We start from the raw sequence: 26,097 nt of genomic DNA, 5'->3' as shown, positions 1-26,097 counted from the left end.
TGCAGGCTATCTGCTGGTACCTCGTATAGTGAAGGCTACATCAGGGGGCAGAGCCTTTTCTTACAAAGCCCCACGGTTATGGAACAGCCTTCCAAGTAATGTTCGGGAATCAGACACAGTCTCAGCATTTAAGTCTAGGCTGAAAACATATCTGTTTAGTCAAGCCTTTTGTTAATGATGTTTATGAGGTAAAGGTGTAGATCTGGAGGGTCGTCAGACATAGAGTGTTTTGATAAACTGGGATGTATGGATGCTGTCAGTCCCCCACTCGCTTGCTCACTCGAGTTTGTTGATGGTGTAGTGGCTGACTGCTTTATGTCCCGGGGCTCCCTCATGCCTGTGTTACCTTCTGGCTCTCCCCTTTTAGTTATGCTGTCATAGTTGCCGGAGTCCCTGCTTGTACTCAGTTCAAGTTTCCATCAATGAAGAGTTTATAACATCAACGAAACTGACTTCATGTTAAAACTGTTAATGTTATAGTCATGTTGTCTGTTGCTGTCCAAATGAGAATGGGTTCCCTTTTGAGTCTGGTTCCTCTTGAGGTTTTTTCCTCATGTCATCTGAGGGAGTTTTTCCTTGCCACCATCGCCACACATAGGCTTCTTCATTGGCGATAGATTAGAGATAAAATTAGCTCATGCTTTAAGTCGTTCAAATTCTGTAAAGCTGCTTTGCGACAATGTTTATTTTTAAAAGCACTATACAAATAAACTTGACTTGTTATATTTAACGCACAAAATTAAAAAAAAAAAATTGTCATGGATTTATATCATTTTGGGGAGAAAACATTCTATGGATATATTGCATTTGGGGGAAAAATCACTTTTTTAAAATAGAATTTTGAAAAATCAAAATCTAGAATTGCTTTTTTAATCACATTACAACCTCATGGTGTTAGTTTCAAACAGAAAATAATGGTTTTCCTGCTACCAAGGTAAAGCACTGTGTGTGTGTGTGGGGGGGGGGGGGGGCACGACTGCTGCACTGTGTGTGTGTGGGGGGGGACTTTTACACTTCCCTGAATTCTCTCTCCCATTTTTTTTACAGATGAGTGCATCGGACAGAGGGCTGGGAGTCATTCTGTCCCAGAGGGTGGAGGGCAAGGAACGCCCAGTGCTATACATCAGTTGCAAGCTCTCAATGCATGAAAGTACGTCCAGCACCATCGAGGAAGAATGCCTGGCTATCAAGTGGGCAGTCCTCATCCTGTGATACTACCTGCTAGGGCACCCTTTCACCCTCTGTTCGGACCATGCGCTTCTCCAGTGGCTCCACTGCATGAAGGATGCCAATGCGCGAATCACCCATTGGTATCTCACCCTCCAGCCTTTTAAATTCGAGGTGGTCCACAGGCTGAGGGCACAGATGGTCGTGGCAGACTTTCTCTCCTGTCGGTGGGGGAAAGTCCACTGCAGGCCGGACGGCTCCTCAGCCTGAGTCGGGCAGTGGGAGTATGTGGCAGTGGGGGCATGGCCAAGTGTCGGTTTGTGAATGGAGGGCGTAGCCAGGGAAGGTGAGCGGCAAAGTCAGTACACCTGTTCTCGATTAACATGTCTGTGTTTTGCAGTGATAACAGAGGATAAAAAAGGAAGGAGAGAGTGAAGAAAAGGGATCTCTCCCGACCAGAGTGTGTGTGAGTGAGCAAACGAACAAACAAGTAGTAAGCTGAAAAGCAAGCATGATACTACAAAAAATAAAGCCTCTGTTGATATCATTCCCCGCCTGCCGCACTTCAGTATTCCACCCAGTGGTATTTGAAAAAAAAAATTAAAAATGAGACAGTGATGTTGTTTGGAGTATTTTGGGGTAATGGCAAATGAAATACTCTGACTGGTGAGAAAATGAATGGGAAGCAGTACAGTAAATCAGAAAGTGCACAAGAGAATAGCAGCAAATGACTCATAAACCTGCTTATAGGGACAGAATTTATTTATTTATTATCATTCTCATGAAACTGTCATAATATCATGACAGTAATTATTTTAAACATAAAACATGTAGTAATATAACAATCATAATATAGTGTTCTGTACCTTGCACAGAGTAATTTCAACATAGGAATGAATTATTTTTGTATTCTTCTGAAATTCTGAAGAGCCTTTATTTGTCACATGCACACTCAAGCACAGTGAAATCCATGCCCTCTGCATTTAACCCATCTAAAGCAACGAACACATGCATGCACACACAAGTGAGCAATGAGTACATTCTCATGGCCACAATCCATCCATCTCTGTCTGACTTTATGTTTAGTAGGAAAATCAAAATTAATCGAAGTTCTACCAGATGCTTTCAGAAGCCAGAAAAATGAATAACAGAATATTCCTGTATAATTTATATAATAATAGTGGGAAAATTAAGTGTCCATAATTGATGATCTCATCTTCTGCAACCTTTTTTTTGGTGGTCTGTTTACACACAGAATCTTAAATAAAGTTTGATTTTTGAACAAAATACATTTATGAGTACCTTCAAGATGGCTACCTACCAGTTAAACAGATATCTTTATTTCTTGAGTTAAAATTTAAAAATTCTCTGATTAGACCGTGGTGGTGTAGTGGTTAACATTGTTGCCTCACAGCAATAAGGTTATGGGTTTGAGCTCAGTGGCTGACAGGAGCCTTTCTGTGTGGAGTTTTCATGTTTTTCCTGTGTCTGTGTGGGTTTGTTCAGGCTTCCCCTATAGTCCAAAGACATGCAGGTTAGGTTAATTAGTGGCTCTAAATTGAGTGTGAATGGTTGTTTGTCTCTGTGTGTCAGTCCTGTGATGATCTGGGCCCTGTACTACGAACAGAGGTTAACCTACCCAGAAGTAACCCAGGGTTCCCCCGCTAAACCGGGGTTGACAAAACCTGGTTATCTTGTTTGGGGTTAAACGGTACTACGACGCCAGTTATGAAGTTGATTTGTTGAACCTGGTTTAACCTAATCAGGGTTAATGCGCGTTCACGTTAAAGGGGAGGTTATCAGCGCAAATCCCCACTGTTCACAATGGCACAGTCGCCGTACTTCACGGAGGAAGAATGCGCTGTCATAATGCAAAGCTATGAGGAGTTCAAAACAACATTAAGAGCAAAATCTAACACAGCGGCTGCCAATAAGGAGCGGCAAGCATGTTGGCAACGAATTGCCGATCGGGTAAGTGCGCAAGTACATTCTCCCCTCTACATGTTCCAGAACAGAAGTATAGGATGAGAGAAAGCTTCATGATCAATCACAAGTCACAGAAAATGGTCCTTCGACGTGGCCCCAGTCATATATAGCTTGTTTAATGTCCGAAAAATCCTGAATAAAATTTGGTATGGTAAATTCATGGAGTAGCCTACTTAAGCTGATATGTGCACAGAGTCACATGAATTAGGATGACTGACTGTTCAGTCCCTTTGACTAAGTTGGTGTATGTCCTGTGAACATTTCAGAGGCAACAGCAGTGCCAAACGCACCTGGCAACAGGTGAAAATGAAATATATAAAAACATCATTCATAATGGTAAGTGTGTGTGTGTGTGTCGTTCTTTTTTTGTACTGTGTTTCAGATGAAAAAGCTTTTGCCCAAGGACAGGAAGTAGGCTAAACAGCATTTGCCTTTTATTTATTCAAGTTTTATCTGTTTGCCTAATAGTTCAAATTGTTTTGTATATAGTTTATAATGTTGTTGTGTGATATTAATGATAATATTGTGGGAAAACTACTTTGCACGGACGTTCATTTAATTTATTCTATCGTCATTTTGTTTGTTCTATTTTTGTGTATTTTATTTGTTTGTCTAGTTGTATCTATTTTTCTAATAATATATTTTTTGCATTAATTGTTTTTTCCTATTAAAATAATCTTGTGTTCTTGTTATAACTTTATCTATTTATCTGACTGTTTAGTTGTATCTATTTTTGTTACAATTTCAATATTTTTAATGTTTTTTTCTATTAAAATGTTCTTGTGTTATATTTATTGTAGTTGTATCTATTTTATATCTCAGACTTAAATATTTTTGTAAAACAAGTGTTTTTCTATAAAATATTCTTGCGTTCTTGATAACTATGTTCTTGAGTGGGTTCTTTTTTTTTTTTTTTACAGAAAAGCCATTCTGCATGGACATTCATTGACGCCCTCATTGTTTTTTAATGGTTATTTATGAGCGTTTAGGGGTTACAATAATGTAAAGTCTAGGTTGCTTTATATAAAAGGTATGTCCAGAAATATTGATGTCACTGTCTAAGCAGAGGGATCTGGCTTCTTTAGATGCTGTCTTCTTAAAACTGAATAAATATTTAAAATAAGCCAGTCTTTTGAACGGCTCTTTTCAAAGAACGGATCACAAAGATGCGGATCCCATCAAAGAGCCATAAATCCCATCTCTAATCTGCGCTCCGATATCGCACGGGTCATCCAGGTACGCTGGCATTGTCTCTAGAGGAAATGTCGGTGGAGAGGTGGTGTTTAAAAAGGGTGTGGTTAATCGGAAACCTCGGGTTAACCAAGAACATAACCTGAGACGAGCAGGTTTGAGATGCAGCGCAAGTTGCCATGGCAGCATACCTCGGTTTGAACATAGCCAACTTTCGTAGTATGGGTTAATCGGGAAGTTACGCTGCACGTGATCAAGTTACTCTCGAAGTTACCCTGGTAAGCCAGAAAACCCGCTTCGTAGTACAGGGCCCTGGTGACTTGTCCAGGGTATACCCCACCTCTCATCCACAGGCAGCTGGGATAGGCTCCAGTTTGCCCGCGACCCTGCACAGAATAAGCGGCTACAGATAATGCATGGATGGATGATTAGACTGTGTACACAGCAGTATTGATTATCACTACTGATAAATGTAGTTTACCGTAATTAGAAAAAGAGGTTAGATTTAAAATGTTTGATGAAAATGTACTTATGTCTAATTATCTACATTGAATAAATTTTTGCTGTAATGTATATGTGACAAAGGCTTCTAATGCTAAAAATCATAAATTTTCTGTAACCATGTGAATTTTATTGGCAAAAAAATAAAAAATCAACAGACTTCACTTTTATGAAGTTTAAATCTCACTCAGCTAGAAAACACATACACAGTACTGATACAGATACTAGTAAACAATAACCACTGTCATAGCAACGTGATCCTTGCTTTCTAAAAAGATCACTTTTCTCATGTTATATTAAAAAATCCTTGCCTTTTTTTTATTTTGAAAACAGCAGCAACACTGAGAGTGGCCAGAAATTGACTTTTCCGGGAGCAAAAGGCTCCCAAAGGCTGGGTATGAGTCTGCTCACTGTTTACATGTGTGTGTTTTCACTGTTTCAAAGATCAGACTTATTTTTACAGCCAAACACTTCACACGGGTATCTTTACGGTTTTTAACAACAATTTTAGAAGCAATGTATCCATTAGATCTCAGCCTCAGTAAGTCATGTGGCACGTAAGTGACATCACAATCTCAGATTCTCTCATGTGATTTGTACTCAGAGCGCAATATTTGAACCTTAGAGAGCGTGAAATTTCAGAGCCCAGTAACTTTTTTTTTTTTCTTTTAAAATAAAATCTGTACACAGTATACAGGTACAAATATGAACAAGCGGACACTTAAACATGTCTTGTATTGATATTATCTGTCAGTCTCAAGGAGTTTATTTTTGGGGGTTTGTTCATCTTTAATGCTAATTTAATAAATGGGAAAATAGTAGTTTGCTCTTTGTTGCGCAGAGTCTATATCTCATGATCTTTAAGATTTGCCATATCATTTTGAAAATATGCCAGGTTTCAATGAAATATCAAAAAATATCAGGTTGTAGATTGCGAAATGTGTTGCAGTAATGAGAGAACTCAGTCAAAATCAAATAAAAGTGTGAATTTAAAAATATGCATTAAAGGGTTTATTGTCTAGTTTCATGTTCAATCCATGCATTTGTCTCAGTCAAAGAGTCCATGAATCAAATCAATCAAAGTATTATTTTATGTATTGCAATTAATTGTGAGTGTTGCTGAATTTTGATAAACAATTTAACTTCAGTCACATTCTCAAATTGCCCGTGAGGGCCATTAATGTGTACATTTGCTGTAGTACGTGGAGCAGGAAATGTGCTTGATCTGTCCATTCCATTGTGTTTTCTAAGCTACTCATTTTTAAAATGTCTTTTCCAGGTTAATTATTTAATATAAATATAATAATTTAAAATGAATTTAGGTGGCACGGTGGTGTAGTGGTTAGCGCTGTCGCCTCACAGCAAGAAGGTCCTGGGTTCGAGCCCCGGGGCCGGCGAGGGCCTTTCTGTGTGGAGTTTGCATGTTCTCCCCGTGTCCGCGTGGGTTTCCTCCGGGTGCTCCGGTTTCCCCCACAGTCCAAAGACATGCAGGTTAGGTTAACTGGTGACTCTAAATTGACCATAGGTGTGAATGTGAGTGTGAATGGTTGTCTGTGTCTATGTGTCAGCCCTGTGATGACCTGGCGACTTGTCCAGGGTGTACCCCGCCTTTCGCCCGTAGTCAGCTGGGATAGGCTCCAGCTTGCCTGCGACCCTGTAGAAGGATAAAGCGGCTAGAGATAATGAGATGAGATGAGAAAATGTATTTAGAAAAAGAGTGTGAACTCAAACACAGGGGCATTTTATAGGTTTATCCATCCATACATCCATTATCTGTAGCCACTTATCCTGTTCTACAGGGTCGCAGGCAAGCTGGAGCCTCTCCCAGTTGACTATGGGTGAGAGGCGGGGTACACTCTGGACAAGTCACCAGGTCATCACAGGGCTGACACATAGACAAACAACCACATTTACACCTACAGTCAGTTTAAAGCCACCAGTTAACCTAACCTGCATGCCTTTGGACTGTGGGGGAAACCGGAGCACCCGGAGGAAACCCACGCAGACACAGGGAGAACATGCAAACTCCACACAGCAAGGCCCTTGCCAGCCACTGGACTCGAACCCAGGACCTTCTTGCTGTGAGGCAACAGTGCTAACCACTACACCACCATGCTGCCCATTTATAGGTATATTTAACCATTAATTTGTATAATACATCAGATTTTTAAAAACAAAAGCATGATTAATGTAACTATCATGAAACCTAATATGTTAAAGGTGAAATGAGCTAAGCATAAAATATCTTAAGCATGTAGTAATTCAAGCAATATGTAGAATTCTATTACAGTTGCATATGAAATGTCCCCGTTAACCAGAATTGTAAATTGTTTAATCTGTGCTACTGGTGCACTCAATTCCATAATGATCATGTAAAAATTCAAAACCTTTCATTCAATAAAGAAGCATGATGAAGTGCAGTGTAACTTTCAATATTCAGGCTAGGGTTTTTGGATCTATATACAAAGGATACATGTTAATTGTATATTTGTATCATTAAAGCCCTGTTCAAAACCTGGATCGTATCATGAATATACTGTTCATGTATAAACAAGTTTCATTTTTTTAAATGCGTTGCATCAACTGATTAATTTGGACTAAGGACTGGGTGAATTGTCATTATGCTTTTCATATTCCATCCCATCCCATCCATCCATTATCCGTAACCATTTTTCCTGTGCAGGGTCATGGGCAAGCTGGAGTCTATCCCAGATGACTATGGGCAAGAGGCAGGGTACACCCTGAACAAGTCACCAAATCATTGCAGGCTTTCATATTTTACATAAAATTTCTTGATTCACATATTGGTTGTTGATGTGAACTTTAGATGTTGGCCCTTCTGACCACATAATCATTTGCCCAGTTGATAATCTGTGTTAAGGCATCCAGCATCAGGCAGTTTATATCCTTATTCATATGGGTCTCCTCGTGATAGTTCAATACAGGGAAGATACAATTCACAGGCACACCCAGTACATTACTGCATTCATGCATCTGGAGACACACAAAAATACACACGAGATGTCATTAATTTGTTAGTTTCAAAATTGTACCGTAGTTGGGAATCTCTGCAGTGATAGCAATACAATCTTGCTCTAGCAAAATTACTTACTTTTTCTCTGATCTTTCTGCTTTTGTAGATGTTTCTCAAATTCTCCTTTGTCATTGGACATGCACAGTCAACTCTTGTCATGAAAACCACTTGAGGGATTCCTGTAATATAGGCAGGCAGTACACAGATAACTCAGTCACTCATTTCATTGTAAATCCTCGCAGTGTGGTGGAGTTTTGCAGCCTGATTAAAGATTTAGATATAAGGTTTATTGGATCTTACACTTTACTGATAGCATTGTCTATGTTTCCATACTAAGGTTTCTGCCAATCCAAATTAATTTATTTTGATTGCAAATGAACAGTTTACATAGATTCTCAACTGTAACCTTCTCCTTTCAGCTGCTCCCATTAGGAGTCGCCACAGAAGATCTCATCTCATCTCATCTCATTATCTCTAGCCGCTTTATCCTTCTACAGGGTCGCAGGCAAGCTGGAGCCTATCCCAGCTGACTACGGGCGAAAGGCAGGGTACACCCTGGACAAGTCGCCAGGTCATCACAGGGCTGACACATAGACACAGACAACCATTCACACTCACATTCACACCTACGGTCAATTTAGAGTCACCAGTTAACCTAACCTGCATGTCTTTGGACTGTGGGGGAAACCGGAGCACCCGGAGGAAACCCACGTGGACACGGGGAGAACATGCAAACTCCGCACAGAAAGGCCCTCGCCGGCCCCGGGGCTCAAACCCAGGACCTTCTTGCTGTGAGGCGACAGCGCTAACCACTACACCACCGTGCCGCCCCGCCACAGAAGATCTGTTCTGCATATTTGATTTGTCATTGGTTTTATACTGGATGACCTTCTTGATGCAACCCTCCCCAATCTATCCAGGCTTGGGACCGGCACTAAATATGCACTGGCTTGTACAACTCCAGTGGCTGGGTATTTTACCTAATCTGCTTGTCTTTGAACTGTGGGGGGAAAACCAGAGCACCCGGAGGAAACTCACACAGACATGGGAAGAACATGCAAACTCCACACAGAAAGGCCTCCAGTGGCTGTGAGGTTTGAACCCGGAGCCTTCTTGCTGTGCAGTGACAGTGCTAATCACTGCAATGCGATGCTGGCTGGATTCTCAACTGTAACCGTCTTAATTTATATGTACATTACATGTAATCTGATCCAAAGTTATGCAGTTATGTAGCGCAAGATTTAGTCTCAATGTAAAAATGAGAAGCATGTGAGTCAGTGCATTCAGCTTTCTAATAGTGGCGTTTGTGTTGCTAATAAGTTTTACATTATTTCCATCTCAGGAAAATGTCTTCCAAGTGTGATTATTACAGTACAGAAAGAGAAAAGAGAAAAAGACTGTGTGACTGCAGAAAAGTTGCTCAGCCTTTTATATTTGGATAATATTCAGGAACAAGGACTCATTTGTTGAAAATAACAAAATGCCCATATTATCCATTGGTATAACATATAATGCATTTAATCATCTATCCATCCATCCATCCATCTGTAGGGATGGATTGTGTAGGTATCATGCCGCCATCTTGTGTCAGAACTACAATTCCCAGGCAACTTCCGCGTGACCTACGTCACGCATGGGCGGGATCACCTACGTCAGTCCGCCATGCGCGCATAAGTCCAAGCGGAAGCTCCGCCATTTTGTCTCTCGCATCCGGTTTTCAAGGGAGCTAGACGCACCAAAGGGATGCTCTCCATCAACAAGACGTCTTCTTTCTTGCAAGATCCATCACTCAGCGCGATTTTCTTTCTTACCCTTGGCAAAGGTAAATTCTAGGGTCGCGCGATCTTTAAACTCAACCTGAGTTACAACCGGTTTACTTGTATTAGAAGTGACGTCACGACTGCAGCCCAGGCAGTTAAAAGTTAAGAAGCGATTGAATCCTTTTTAACTCAAAAGTGCTGTGCATCTGATTCTGATCAGAGACTTTTCCTCACGAACGCTGAGGTTCGGACCAAGAATCCTCTGCTTTCCATGGGAACCACCCAAGTGCTCCGCTGGACCCGAAAGTTTCTACGCCTCCATCATGAGCGGCTCACGTGCTCCCACGGCAAGGCCCGAGACTACACCGGCGAATATTTCTTCATATCTTGCTAAAGGCAGGATTAAGTAAGATTTTGGCATTTGGGCATAATTAGGATAGTCTTAGGAATTTGCTTTTATTTGAAATAGTGTGAATCTAAACCCAGGTTTATTGTTACACTGTTAAAACACGCAGCGTGTTGATTTATTTTGGTTCTATGCTATCTCAATTGTTTAATAGATAGGCTGTGCATGCTTTCTTATTCTGACTAACACCTTCATTTCCTTATCATACATTTTGACCTTATCAAGGCTTCAGTGAGTTTGGTAATGTTATGAGTGTGGAATCTTTTTGTTACTGAGAAAACACGTGCTCAACAGGCCTGACCAGGCCTGATACACTTTAGATAGCTTCCCTTTGTCTTTAGCAACACGTGCTCAGTAGGCCTCACCAGGCCTAACAAACACACTTTAGCTAGGCCATAGGGCCTTTCACAAACACACACTAGCAACACAAGGCTAATCTAGGCCTCCACCACATGTAGTTAGCTACACGAGGCTAAACACATGGTCAAGTCCTTCACACACACACACACACACACACACACACACACACACACACACCTCACTGCTTGTATATATTGATTTATTATTTTTATCTCATCTCATCTCATTATCTCTAGCCGCTTTATCCTGTTCTACAGGGTCGCAGGCAAGCTGGAGCCTATCCCAGCTGACTACGGGCGAAAGGCGGGGTACACCCTGGACAAGTCGCCAGGTCATCACAGGGCTGACACATAGACACAGACAACCATTCACACTCACATTCACACCTACGGTCAATTTAGAGTCACCAGTTAACCTAACCTGCATGTCTTTGGACTGTGGGGGAAACCGGAGCACCCGGAGGAAACCCACGCGGACACGGGGAGAACATGCAAACTCCACACAGAAAGGCCCTCGCCGGCCCCGGGGCTCGAACCCAGGACCTTCTTGCTGTGAGGCGACAGCGCTAACCACTACACCACCATGCCGCCCTTATTTTATCTTTGTATAATAAATTCATTTATTAAACAAACTGTGTTTGTGTGAACAATATATATGAAGTCCCCAATCTCCTCAAAGAATTCAAAAAGGGTGCATATGTTATATAATATGGTAAGTGATCTTAATAATTTGGAAATGTACCATAATTTAGCTGTTTGGTAATTTATTATTAAGCACCAGGATTAATGGTATGATTCACTAAATGATTCAATGAATGATTCACTTCAAATGAGTGATTCTATGGTATGATTCAATTCAAACAAGTCAAAGTAAATGATTCAATGGGATTGATTCATTTTAATTATTGACCTTCAAAATTTAATGAGACTGATTTAACGAGATTGATCATTTAATTTCAATAATTTACTGATTGCACCCACAATTGCCATGCCCGTAACCATACTAACCATTTTTGAAACACACCAATCCCTGGACTCAATGCCATGTTCTATCTCCGCCCATTCTTATGACTCCCTGTAATGGAATTGGGTACAGAGATGATACCGGATACCAAATACAGTGACTGCTTTAAACCTACGGCGGAATCTAAATTCTTTCTCTCTGGCAGTGGATTCCATGTGTGAAAGAGAGAAGCCAATGCATTGGTGCTACCGAAGGACAAGAACAAAGAACGAGCTAATGATACCGGACCTTTAGCCAAAGTTCAATGTATTTGACCTTCGCAGAGTTGTAATAATAACTGAACCAGTTACAGTGCCTTGAAAAAGTATTCATACCCCTTGAACTTTTTCACATTTTTCCACCTTACAACCACGAAGTTAAAAGTTTTTTATTAAGATTTTATGTGATAGACCAACACAGAGTAGCACATAATTGTGAAGTGAAATGAAAATGATAAATGGACTTCAAAATTTTAAACAAATAAAAATGTGAAAAATGTGGTGTGCATTAGTATTCAGCCCCCTGTACTCCGATACCTCTAAATACAATCCAGTGCAATCAATTGCCTTCAGAGGTCATCTAATTAGTTAATAGAGTCCTACTGTGTGTAATTTACTCTCTGCATAAATGCACTTGTTCTGTGAAGGCCTCAGTGGTTTGTTAGAGAACACTGAAGAACAAACAGCATCATGAAGACCAAAGAACTCACCAGACAGGTCAGGAATAAAGTCCTGGAGAAGTTTAAGGCAGGGTTAGGTTATAAAAAATATCCCAAGCTCTGAACATCTCAAGAAGCACTGTTCAATCCATCATTTAAAAATGGAAAAAGTATGGCACAACTGCAAAACCTACCAAGACATGGCTGTCCACCTAAACTGACAGAGCAAGCAAGGAGAGCACTGATCAGAGAAGCAGCCAAGAGGCCCATGATCACTCTGAAGGAGCTGCAGAACTACCACAGCTCAGGTGGGAGAATCTGTGCACCGGATAACTATAAGTCGTACACTCCACAAATCTGGCCTTTCTGGAAGAGTGGCAAGAAGAAAGCCATTGTTGAAAGACAGGCATAAGAAGTCCCGATTGCAGTTTGCCAGAAGCCATGTAGGGGACACAGCAAACATGTGGAAGAAGATGCTTTGGTCAGATGAGACCAAAGTTGAACTTTTTGGCCTAAATGCAAAGCACTGTGTGTGGCGGAAAACTATCACTGCTCATCACCCTGCACACACCATCCCCACTGTGATACATGGTGGTGGCAGCATCATGCTATGGGGATGCTTTTCTTCAGCAGGGACAGGGAAGCTGGTCAGAGTTGATGGGAAGATGGATGGAGCTAAATACAGGGCAATCCTGGAAGAAAACCTGTTGGAGGCTGCAAAAGACTTGAGACTGGGAAGGAGATTCACCTTCCAGCAAGACAATGACCCTAAACATACAGCCAGAGCTACAATGGAATGGTTTAGATCAAATAATATCCATGTGTTAGAATGGCCCAGTCAAAGTCCAGACCTAAATCCCATTGAGCATCTGTGGCAAGACTTGAAAATTGCTGTTCACAGACGCTCTCCATCCAATCTGGCTGAGCTTGAGCTATTTTGCAAAGAAGAATGGGCAAAAATTTCAGTGTCTAGATGTGCAAAGCTGGTAGAGACATACCACAAAAGACTTGCAGCTGTAATTGCAGCAAAAGGTGGCTCTACAAAGTATTGACGTAGGGGGGCTGAATACTAATGCACATCACATTTTTCAGATTTTTATTTGTTTAAAATTTTGAAGAGCATTTATCATTTTTGTTTCACTTCACAATTATGTGCTACTCTGTGTTGGTCTATCACATAAAATCTCAATAAAAAACTTTTAAGTTCGTGGTTGTAAGGTGGAAAAATGTGAAAAAGTTCAAGGGGTATGAATACTTTTTTCAAGGCACTGTAGTTACTGCAGCCCATGCAGTATTTCAAAGAGAAAAGGCGACCGGATCCCTTTTCCCTTTCTCAACATCGACAAACTATAAACAAGATTCCTTCCAGATCATCAGATGACCGACAGGACACTGAAGATCTTCAGCTGATGAGCTAAAAGTGAAAGGAACAACTGCTTTCTCCCGAGATCTGCACCCCGCGCTGTCTTTGGATATGGAAGGCGCACTTTCAGTCACTAACAAGAGCAATCTCACATAAGGCTGGCATCTGGGCAATTGTTAGCTTTAGTTGTGACTAGTTCATGTGAAGAATGTTGTTCATTTGAATTAATTTATGGTTTAAATGTACGCATTTTGATGCATGCGTTTTCTCTCTCTCTCTCTCTCTCTCTCTCTCTCTCTCTCTCTCTTTTTAACTCCCCCCATCGTACTCCACTCCTCAACATTGTGATTTCAGGAGTAGCTAAGGGTTGAGTAGTATTTGGGTTTAAGGCCTAGCCGAAACTAGTTTAAACTACAGATTCCTTTGTTCTTCTTTTTCGCACGCTCTCCTTGTCTCTAGGCGTAGCCTGGCATGGCTCGCGAATTCCATTCCCATTCCATACACACACACTCTTACACACACACCTACTCATACACACATACACACACACACAAACACACACAAACACGTGATTTCCCTATCACATTTTAACATCCACTCGCCCCTACACTGTAACACTGGCATACAACTTATTACTTCTGATCACCATTAGTGCCTTAATTATCATATACACTACCGATTCTTATTTGTATACATTGTATCACCATTTATATTGAATTATTCCTTGGCTGCTATTGTTGCTATATCTGATCAGTATTAGTTTGCTAATTCACGTCAGCTATTTCAATAAATGGTATCTTTGGAATAAACCGTGTCCTGTTTATTGCTACAACATTCACTGAATTCCAACCTCTGCCAAGAAAAGTATTCTAATTGCCTTCGCCCATTTGGTTGTTATGTGAATGTTATAGATCTAGAGTAAATGTATTACATTCAAGCTACAATACTCAATAAACTATAGCAACATCACCACCAAGTTATTCCAGTGATTTTAACAGTTTAGCTATAAACTATTAGACACTTGAATTAATGATTAATGAGACTGATCCCTTTTTACATGAGATAAGCCTATTGCACCTACACATCCATCCATTATCTGTAGCTGCTTATCCTGTTCTGCAGGGTCGCAGGCAAGCTGGAGCCTATCCCAGCTGACTATGGGCGAGAGGTGGGGTACACCCTGGACAAGTCACCAGGTATGCATTTAATCATCTTCCTTTTTTTTTTTTTTAACCATGTGCATATTCTGCATCCTTAATTTACTGTCTGGTGAATATTAAATGCTGAGGTCAATTCTCACCCTGCATCTGCTTCAAAATTTTACTTTGATACCTGTCCCATCACCCCCAAAAGCATCTCAGATTGTAGGTAAGAACAATCTGAGGCTATCATGGATACAAACTCATTAAAGTTGGACAGTTGATGACTGAAAAGACCAGGGGATTCCCCCCCCCCCCCAATTTTCAACTTTTCAGTTTCATTGAGTCAGTGTTCATGATAACAGAGTGGAACCCAGTGTGGTTTTCTGCTGTTGTAGCCCAACCACCTCAAGATCAATACTTTGTGCATGCTGATATGCTTTTCTGCTCACCATGGTTGTAATAAGTGATTATTTGAGTTAATTTTTCCTTCCTAGAAACTTGAACCAATCTGGGCATTTTCCTTTGACCTTTTTTCAACAAGGCTTTTCCACCCACAAAACTGTTTTTTTTTCCACACCATTGTCTGTGAACTCTGTATGACTATTGTGTGCAAAAATCCCAGGAAATCAGTAGCCTCTGAAATACTCAAACCAGTCCATCTGGCACCAACAACTATTCCATGGTTTAAGTCACAGAGATCCAATTTTTCCCCCATTCTGATGTTTGACATTAACATTAACTGAATCTCTTGACCTGTATCTGATTTATTTTTATTTATTTATTTAGCATTGTACTGATGCTTCCACATGATTGACTGATTAGATAGCTGCATGGATGTGCAGGTGTACGCATGGGCGCTGCCGGGGGGGAAAGGTTAGAACAATTCTAGGGGCCCAGCACTGCCATGGGGCCCTTTAAGGGGCTGATAATATGCTTTTAATGATTTTAATAAGACTTTTGAAATAACAACAATGCAATATTCCATCTGGTAAAATGAGCTAATTGAACAAGGTTGTCTATTTCTTGAGTTCTTCAACATATTGTCATTTAACCCTCCCCCTTTTGCGAAATGGTACGGTCCAGTTCTAGTAGAAGCGCGATGCATTACATTTGTGTGCTGATCAGTGCAACGCTACTTGCTGCTGTGTTGCGGTGCAGCAGCCAGCCAGCCAGCAGTGGAGTGCGTACAGTCTATGATCGCTAAATATGAAGAGTGGCTGTCAAAAACGTAAAGAAAGGCAGCTGAAAGCTGAGAGGGACCGGAGAGGCAGGCAACTGGTCACTCAGTTTTTCCCAAAGAAAGGTAGCTAATCGCTCACATGTGTGTTCAAAATATTAGCGAATGGTAAATGAACAGTATGAACATGGTTGGATTAGCCTATCAAGAGAACACTTTTACAGTTTGTACAGTGACATTTTTTCCATTTTAATAACTGAACTGACTTGTGTGATAAACAAGATGAAATATTACGTTATGCTGGTGCTAATAACTAGTGCTAATAACCAGTTTCATAACTAATGGGGTGCCCTAAATATGCACAGATTCAGCCTCAGGGGGACCTCCGCCCTACCAAACCACTGAACCCCCCTTTGGAGAAGGAGGTAAGCAGCAATACAACCCATAAATGCTTTAGGATTGAAGTTTTTAATGAGCGAGCGCCATATACAGTTTGCTAGATTAAAGTGTTGCTAATAACGGACAGCAGTCAAGTGTTTGACATGGTTACGTGTGTGGAATGTTCACACGTTCTAAACCATTGGTTTCAAATTGAGGAGCTGGAGAAAGCGCAGCACACATAAAAGAGGGATAGAGGTTACAACATATGAAGAAATACGTACGTAATTGATCAAATTGAAATGTCACTCCATGTCACTTTGAAATAAATTTATAATAAGATGTTTCCTGTCTTTTATGGGTAACATTTGTAAGGCTACTGAGTATGGAGTTCATTTAAATGCATCAAACTTGAATGCATCAAACTTTTTCATGCATTACCTAACCCCTCATCAGACAATAACCCCTCATAATGACAATAGTGCAATTGTGACGAGGGTGGGCAAAGTTGGGGGGCCCAAAATTCTAATCTTTCATGGGGCCCAAAATTTCTGGCGGCGCCCCTGGGTGTACCTATTAAAGTGGAGGGTGAGTATACAGTTATCGTTGTGTTAGGACTGGGACTGTTTTGGCCTCTAGAGGCCGCTGTTTTTTCCTTATCTTGTCATGTTCGTTTTGGCCTCTAGAGGCCGCCACTGTTTCTGTGTTTTGTGTTTTTGTTTTGACAGCCATGCGCCTTTGTTTTGTGCCCCGCCTAGTCCTCATTATTGTCACCTGTGTCCTATTTAGTTTGTGTATAAATACTCCCTCAGTTTGGTCCCTAGTCACGGAGTCTTTGTGCTGTTATGTTTAGCTCCAGTAACCTCTGTTCTGTGGTCCTCGCCTATGTCTTTGTGGTTTTTGTACTTTGCTTTCTTTTGGACTTTTTTGGACTTTGTGTTTACCATTTTTGGATCCTCTGAGCATTTGTATTTTTGCCTCTTCTTTTCTGGTTTTTGGCTCTTTGTTTCTTTGAACTTTTGTTTTTTTCCCGGTTATCTTCTGAGCGTTTGGATTATACTTTTGTTTTTGCCCTGGATTGTAAATATTGTGAATAAACTGTTTTTCTACTCTACTTTCACCTCACTCCCCTGGTGGAGTCATTCCCCTGGTGGCCTAGTGGGGGTTTGCTGGATCACTACACCAGCGACCCGGGTTCGATCCCCAGCAAATCCCTAACACATTGTCCTAATTGCATCCCTTTTCCATCAGTTTTATTGTAGTTGCTGAATAGTTCTTAGTAGTTACATGAATAACATTGTTTAAGCTGAATAACAGAGTTATAATCTTAAAAACAGAAATTGAATGACAGTCACTGATGATAAAGTCCTCCCAACATTCTTTAAAATTGTTGAACCTCATATGACTTAAACCTGCTTGATTTGATTTCAAGCTAGTCACTAAGGAAGGTGTTTTTAAACTCCTGTCTCAATGATTTGAGTTTTAAAACATCTTTAACATGTCTGTTGCTGTGTGTGCATTTTTTTTTGTTTATCTTGTCTTTCCACCATAGCCCCTGCCAATGGTGAAATATGGAAAGTATTTTTTTAAAGAGATGAGATGGTTTAATTGATTGGGTACCCAATCAATGGTTGCAAGTATGGTTTTTGCAACCATAGTTTGCAAAAAGCTATCTCACTAAAGTAAGGAAACTTTACAACTGTACAGGGCTTAGCACGATAACACAGCTGACTCATGTGTCAGGGTGCAGGCACTTACAGATGCAGTCACAGGGGAGAGCGGGTGCATCACAAACTGGGAGCCAATTCCAAATTGTGAAACTAATAACAAGGTTAGTGTTGAGAAGGGGGTCGTACAGACAATGTGTCAGAGATAAGGTGAAAGTTCAGAGTCAGGGATTAACAGAAAACAGGGTCAAAGTCATGGAGAGTCAATAACACAGGATAAATGGCTCGGTATGATCCGGTATGGATACAATGAGCGATACTTCGCACTAGGTGTTTGTGACTGAGTCTCTTGAATAGCTGTAGTGGTGATTAGAATTCAGGAAAGGAAAAGTGCTGCAGTGCTTGGGAGTTGTAGTCCATGGCGGCCATGTTTGGAGGCTGCCCCAAATTTGGATTGCTGGTGTTATTTCTGACATCATGGTTGAAACCACCACCCCAACAAAGCAATTAAATTCCTCTTCAGGTGCTTACTTAAGATTTGGACACTCTTTCAAGACAAAATTTAAATCTTTAAACTTAAAATGGTAACATTAAGTGATGTTAAGCATGTCACTGCATACCCAATCAATTAAACCATCTCCTCTCTTTAAAAAAATACTTTGCATATTTCATCATTGGCAGGGTCTATGGTGGAAAGACAAGATAGACAAAAAAAACCACAACACAACAGACATGTTTATTCTGTTAATAATAAAATTCACATTTGGTCATTTTGTATTTCCTTGCATTTTGTTGGGGGTTGGTTGAAGAAGCCTATTCATGTTGAAGTCGGATGACAAATTGTTTATCCACAACTCTGGATTATACGAAAGAGGGAAAGCACTGTAAAGGCTTAATTTTAAAATATAACTTAGGCCTCATGTTTCCAATAGAAGGTCTATTGCAGTAGTGGATTTCGATTGCCTCACACTTTGTTGTTGTGCTATCATACCCATCCTTGTTTGTTCTTGGCCACAAAAATAGCAAGTTACCCTGAGAGCACCGAATAAAAATAAAATTTAATTGTGCCTGACAAGGATAAACTAATATTATTGAGCTGATGAACTGACTCACCCATTCTGCTTGCTGCATCTCTGACATGCTTCAGTTTTCCAATAAAATTTTTGTTCATCAACGAAATCTTGTCCGCTGGTGCGACAAACACCAGGCAGTGCATCTGATCACTCAGGCTGGGATTTTGGTTGTAATAAAGGTTGCGTTCAGACAGTGGAGTTTCTTCATTAAACTGAAGAAAAGAATGTGTTTGTGTGGTCATACAAAATTGGCTTGGATGATAGTACAGTTACGCTGGTTACACTGGTAGGCTTTATACTGACATAGCAACATACTGATTTACATATGGTGTGAATATCCAACCACAGGAAAGTGAATTGTTGCACACTAAAGGTTAAGTGTTATCTTACCAGGTAACCCTCTTTCATATGCCCTTTTAAAGCAAGGATGATATCTTCAGTGAGGACCCCAAGTTTTGCTTCTGCACCCATTACATCATTGAAGGCAAAAGGAAATGATCCTTTTCCATTTGCAAATCTAAATCGTTCATACTGAAAGTACCACAGAAAAAAAGATATTTATGAATGTTTACAGAGCTAGTTGTGTCATGCATACTAGGCAAAAAGAAGTCACAGACTTTGGACTGCATAATATGAACTCACATTTAGAGTGTGACTCTTAGTAGATCCTGCAGCAACCGAACAGCTGACAGACTGACGTCCTTCAAAAATGGATCCGATGGTGTTTATGATGCTGGACTTTCCTGCTCCAACTGGTCCATACAATTGGAAACGGAGCTCTTGGATTTCATTACAAATTTGAAATGCCTTGAGGGAATCCAACATACCTTTTTCTCTAAGAAAAGAAAAAGTGTGATTCCAGCAGCTTATATTTATATGTTTTATAGTATATTTGTGATATGTTTTGTAGCAATAAATAGCAACTCAGTGCACATGTGCCATTTTATAATATATGTACAGTGTTGCTTGAAAGTTTGTGAACCCTTTAGAATTTTCTATATTTCTGCATAAGTATGACCTAAAACATCATCAGATTTTCACACAAGTTCTAAAAGTAAACAAAGAGAACCCAGTTAAAAAAATGAGACAAAAATATTATACTTGGTCATTTATTTATTGAAGGAAATTATCCAATATTACATATCTGTGAGTGGCAAAAGTATATGAACGTCTAGGATTAGCAGTTCATTTGAAGGTGAAATTAGAGTCAGGTGTTTTCAATCAATGGGATGACAATCAGGTGTGAGTGGGCACCCTGTTTTATTTAAAGAACAGGGCTCTATCAAAGTCTGATCTTCACAACACATTTATTTTATTTTATTTTTTGTCCTTTATTTTACCAGGTGATATCCCATTGAGATATTAAATCTCTTTTGCAAGGGAGCCCTGGGAGTACATATAGACAATATAAATGCAGACTGTTAAGACAAAGAAAACAAAGTATACAATACAAAACAACATCAAAACAAACAGAAAAGATAAAAGAAGCTACATATAATAGACAGTACAAACAAGGAACAAAACAAACAAAGAAGAGTAAAACATTAAATTGATTAGAAATCTGATGGAGAAAGGGGGCATAGGTAAGGGTCATTGGAAACATGTGCAACGGTCTGATTTTAAGTTTTTTAGTAGCTGTTTAAAGTGCTCTAGTGAAATAAATACACTAAGCTGTATGTCTTTTTGGAGAAGGTTCCAATATGAAGGAGCAGAATAATTGAAAGCCATTACCTTCACTCCTGAGTGAAGGTATCAATGCGCTGTCGAAGCGCGCAGAAGGTGTTAGTATGCCTGTCATTATAGTGCAGACTTTCCATAGCATAGAAAATCGCCACGTTTCAATTTGTGTAACTGAACTTTGTTTCATGTCACTGGTCGTATAAACCTATGTAAACAGGAAAAACGTGGAAGAGTTTGGTCGCATCTAACTACAGCCCCAAAAAATACCATTGGCCATGCTGAGCCTAGCTACATTGCTAACAGGAGTAACAGCGCGTCTGACTGACTGGGAGGTCGCACAAAGCTCGGAGAGGTACGGATCAGCTCGTCTCAATTCAGAGAAGAACATATTTCATTATGGAAGTACGGTGGACTGTTCCTTTAATGTTTTGGAATGGCCAAGTCAAAGTCCTGACCTTAATCCAATCGAAATGTTGTGGAAGGACCTGAAGTGAACAGTTCATGTGAGGAAACCCACCAACATCCCAGAGTTGAAGCTGTTCTGTACGGAGGACTGGGCTGAAATTCCTCCAAGCCAGTGTGCAGGACTGATCAACAGTTACCGGAAATGTTTAATTGCAGTTATTTCTGCACAAGGGGGTCACACCAGATACTGAAAGCAAAGGTTCACATACTTTTGCCACTCACAGATATGTAATATTGGATCATTTTCCTTAATAAATAAATGACCAAGTATAATATTTTTGTCTCATTTGTTTAACTGGGTTCTTTTTATCTACTTTTAGGACTTTTGTGAAAATCTGATGATGTTTTAGGTCATATTTATGCAGAAATATAGAAAATTCTAAAGGGTTCACAAACTTTCAAGCACCACTGTATAGCTAATGATAACTTACATTATACAAAATATGTTTGTAATCTTACCTCCATTGCACTTCCCTCCATTCATTTATTTCTATACAAAACACGACAATTAACATGCTATTAATACAATAAATATTACCGTAGTATGTTTACTACTATACTTATCGTCCCATATTTCCAAAAGATGCACATTTGCAGTGTAAACTACTGTAATAAATTCATAGAGGGAAAGAAAGTTCATCCTCCTTTAATTCCATGTTTTTATTAATCAGTGCCTAAATAACAATTGTGCAAGGGTTTAAGTTTGATTTGGAAAGTGGTGCAAGATAAATTTGTCTGGGAGTCTGTGGGGTTTTGCCCTCAGAAAATTTTGGAATTTTTCATTGCATTTCCTGAAAATCAATACAGTAAAATTGCTTACTTGGTCACCTCTTTTTCCTCTCTCTGCCTGGCCTAGGTATGCTCTCTCTCTCTCTCTCTCTCTGATATCTGTATGAACATCCACTACAGTATGTAACATCCTGGCACTGACAACCTATATGTCATCAGAAGGATGTGCTCAATGAGAGAACATTAAAGCACACAGGTCTACTAAAGGATGCTTTAACTTTAAAAAGGCCATTCTGTTCATGCACTTAAAATAAGCAATGGGAGAAACTGGTTTAAAACAATGCTCAAATCAGAAGGATGTGCTCTTTGAGAAAGCCTTCCAGCTCATCGTGCAAATTCTTACCTATTCCTCTTTTTTTTTCCCCCTGCCTGGCCTGGTCTCTCTCTCTCTCTCTCTCTCTCTCTCTCTCTCTCTCTCTATATATATATATATATATATATATATATATATATATATATATATATATATAATGATGTCTGTATTAACAACAAACCTAAATGAAAATGAATTGAACTCCTAGTTTGCAATGCAAGTTATTTGAATGAAGGGAACTTCTGATTTCCAATACAAGACGAGATAATAAGTTAACTCACCGAGCATGTGCTTACTGGCAAATGTTATGTGCTGATAGATGTAGCAAGTGAGCTAACTCAGCCTTTTACTACCTACATACATTACTACTTATATTTACCAATAAATAAGACCTTATGTCTCCCTTTATCTTCCTTGCACCCACAATGCTAATCCAGACTGCTGAATTAAGAGGAAATATTGCAGTAGGTTCAACCAATCATCAGAAAATAAATGATTGTAATGTTAACTACAGTAACCCTCGGCTGTAGCCACACAGATGGGTTTTGAACTGGAGAATACAGAATATCAAACTCGCAATCCTGTTTGGCCAACAGGTACTGTACAATGCAGACATGAGAGCAACAAGAACAGTTAATGTTACCCCAAGTCAAAAGTAAGAGTAAAAAATCACTCTACAGCACATCCTGTCAAAACATTTAGTTTGCTAACTGACTATTTCATCCGTTAATGTTATAAGTATACAACCCCGATTCCAAAAAAGTTGGGACAAAGTACAAATTGTAAATAAAAACGGAATGCAATAATTTACAAATCTCAAAAATTGATATTGTATTCACAATAGAACATAGACAACATATCAAATGTCGAAAGTGAGACATTTTGAAATTTCATGCCAAATATTGGCTCATTTGAAATTTCATGACAGCATCACATCTCAAAAAAGTTGGGAAAGGGGCAATAAGAGGCTGGAAAAGTTAAAGGTACAAAAAAGGAACAGCTGGAGGACCAAATTGCAACTCATTAGGTCAATTAGCAATAGGTCATTAACATGAGTGGGTATAAAAAGAGCATCTTGGAGTGGCAGCAGCTCTCAGAAGTAAAGATGGGAAGAGGATCACCAATCCCCCTAATTCTGCGCCGACAAATAGTGGAGCAATATCAGAAAGGAGTTCAACAGTGTAAAATTGCAAAGAGTTTGAACATATCATCATCTACAGTGCATAATATCATCAAAAGATTCAGAGAATCTGGAAGAATCTCTGTGCGTAAGGGTCAAGGCCGGAAAACCATACTGGGTGCCCGTGATCTTCGGGCCCTTAGACAGCACTGCATCACATACAGGCATGCTTCTGTATTGGAAATCACAAAATGGGCTCAGGAATATTTCCAGAGAACATTATCTGTGAACACAATTCACCGTGCCATCCGCCGTTGCCAGCTAAAACTCTATAGTTCAAAGAAGAAGCCGTATTTAAACATGATCCAGAAGCACAGACGTCTTCTCTGGGCCAAGGCTCATTTAAAATGGACTGTGGCAAAGTGGAAAACTGTTCTGTGGTCAGACGAATCAAAATGTGAAGTTCTTTATGGAAATCAGGGACGTCGTGTCATTCGGACTAAAGAGGAGAAGGACGACCCAAGTTGTTGTCAGCGCTCAGTTCAGAAGCCTGCATCTCTGATGGTATGGGGTTGCATTAGTGCGTGTGGCATGGGCAGCTTACACATCTGGAAAGACACCATCAATGCTGAAAGGTATATCCAGGTTCTAGAGCAACATATGCTCCCATCCAGACGACGTCTCTTTCAGGGAAGACCTTGCATTTTCCAACATGACAATGCCAAACCACATACTGCATCAATTACAGCATCATGGCTGCGTAGAAGAAGGGTCCGGGTACTGAACTGGCCAGCCTGCAGTCCAGAGCTTTCATACATAGAAAACATTTGGTGCATCATAAAACGGAAGATACGACAAAAAAGACCTAAGACAGTTGAGCAACTAGAATCCTACATTAGACAAGAATGGGTTAACATTCCTATCCCTAAACTTGAGCAACTTGTCTCCTCAGTCCCCAGACGTTTACAGACTGTTGTAAAGAGAAAAGGGGATGTCTCACAGTGGTAAACATGGCCTTGTCCCAACTTTTTTGAGATCTGTTGTTGTCATGAAATTTAAACTCACCTAATTTTTCTCTTGAAATGATACATTTTCTCAGTTTAAACATTTGATATGTCATCTATGTTCTATTCTGAATAAAATATGGAATTTTGAATTGAATTTTCAGCGTTAATGTTTGCAAGACTATTACAATTCCTAGTCTGTATGCCCAGGATAATTGGCTGCGAATTTCATATCACTGAACAATCAGCGTTACATGTTTAATTTGATACCAGTACTATCACATTATGACCACAGAAGGCAAATCACCTGTGACAGCCTGGAATGTGTTCTAGTGAGCTCTCTCCTCTTATTAAGCACTGTCCTGTTTTTAGTTTTAATTTTTTTCTAAATCCAAAATGTTGTCCAGTAAACACATCACTGCATGTTTAGGCAGGAACAAAACAAATAAACACCAATTGAAATTCTCTTTCTGGTCCAGTGGGAACATGAGGGAAGTCACACTTTGTAGAGCCAATGTGTGATTTAAAGCTAGGCGGCCTTTCGATTTCATAAAATTAGTGAAATTGAGTTCCCTCTGAAATTTGGTCAGGGTGATATATGTTTATTTCTGTATTATTCAAAAAAATAAAAAATGTAAAAAAAATTAAAGGGCATTATATGGCCGGAAAGTTATATAATTTAAGAGGATTCCCGAGCAAATAATTCGCATGAAATCACTTGCTTTGTGCAGTCAAGCAGACAGCGTAAGTCCGTGTGCGCATGAGCAGGTTTACCTTCTTCTTCTTTTGAGTTTTACAGCTGCTGGCATCCACAGAGTTGCATTACTGCCATCTACAGGTTTACCTTGACCATGCACTGACAGTTATATCATCCATCCATCCATTATCCATAACCGTCTATCCTGTGCAGGGTTGGGGGCAAGCTGGAGCCTATCCCAGCTGACTATGGGCGAGAGGTGGGGTACATCCTGGGCAAGTTGCCAGGTCATCACAGGGCTGACACATAGAGACAAACAACCATTCACAGTCACTCCTACGGTCAATTTCCATCCATTATCCATAACCGCTTATCCTGTTCAAGGTCACAGGCAAGCTGGAGCCCATCACAGCTGACTATGGGTGAGAGGCAGGGTACACCCTTGACAAGTCGCCAGGTCATTGCAGGGTTGACACATAGAGACAAACAACTATTCATATTCACATTCACACCTACAGTCAATTTAGAGCCACCAATTAACCTAACCTGCATGTCTTTGGATTGTGGGGGAAACCGGAGCACCCAGAGAAAACCCATGCAAACACCGGGAGAACTTGCAAACTCCACACAGAAAGGCCCCCATCAGCCACTGGGCTCATACCCAGAACCTTCTTACTGTGAGGCGACAGGGCTAACCACTCTACCACCGTGCCGCCCCAGTTACATCATTCTGTTGCTAAATGAACAGTTGATCACACCGAGGTGCTCGCTGACTGCCAATATTTATTAGTTCGGTCCTGTGTTTCCTTTCTTCCACAACATAACGTCTTTTCTTCTCACTTTCCGTTACTGTAGTCAATCTTTCATGTTTCATTTGCACACTTATGTCCTCCATTTTTCTCTCCTGTTACAAATTTGTATCCCACAATGCCTTGCACGAATGGGGAAAGCCCAACACATGATGCATGACATAGTATCTTGAATTGGGTCATGGTGAAGCAGGAAAAAATAGCGGAGAAATTAGGTTCATGTAGCCCTAAATTCATTAATGTTAGGACTGGGACTGTTTTGGCCTCTAGAGGCCGCTGTTATTTCCATCTTGTCATGTTTGTTTTGGCCTCTAGAGGCCGCCACTGTGTTTTTTGTGTTTGTCTTCATTGCCTG

General features: G+C 40.2%; 1 protein-coding gene across 1 annotated transcript in view; it reads right to left on the bottom strand.

Annotated features, from left to right (window-relative positions):
• Positions 1-6,930: 6,930 nt before the first annotated feature.
• Positions 6,931-26,097, bottom strand: part of LOC132891548 (interferon-induced protein 44-like) — a 28,893-nt gene continuing 9,726 nt past the window's right edge. Inside the window, exons 4-9 of the mRNA XM_060929232.1 lie at positions 21,470-21,500; positions 19,508-19,700; positions 19,256-19,396; positions 18,906-19,077; positions 7,958-8,058; positions 6,931-7,839 (exon numbers count right to left, since the gene is read on the bottom strand). Of these exons, the coding sequence (XP_060785215.1) occupies positions 7,669-7,839; positions 7,958-8,058; positions 18,906-19,077; positions 19,256-19,396; positions 19,508-19,700; positions 21,470-21,500 (809 nt within the window). The 3' untranslated portion in view covers positions 6,931-7,668. The remainder of the gene's footprint in view (positions 7,840-7,957; positions 8,059-18,905; positions 19,078-19,255; positions 19,397-19,507; positions 19,701-21,469; positions 21,501-26,097) is intronic.

The sequence above is a fragment of the Neoarius graeffei genome, chromosome 9, assembly GCF_027579695.1.
Source record: "Neoarius graeffei isolate fNeoGra1 chromosome 9, fNeoGra1.pri, whole genome shotgun sequence".
In the NCBI taxonomy this organism is placed as follows: Eukaryota; Metazoa; Chordata; class Actinopteri; order Siluriformes; family Ariidae; genus Neoarius; species Neoarius graeffei.
This window is presented reverse-complemented; position numbering and strand designations above follow the sequence as displayed.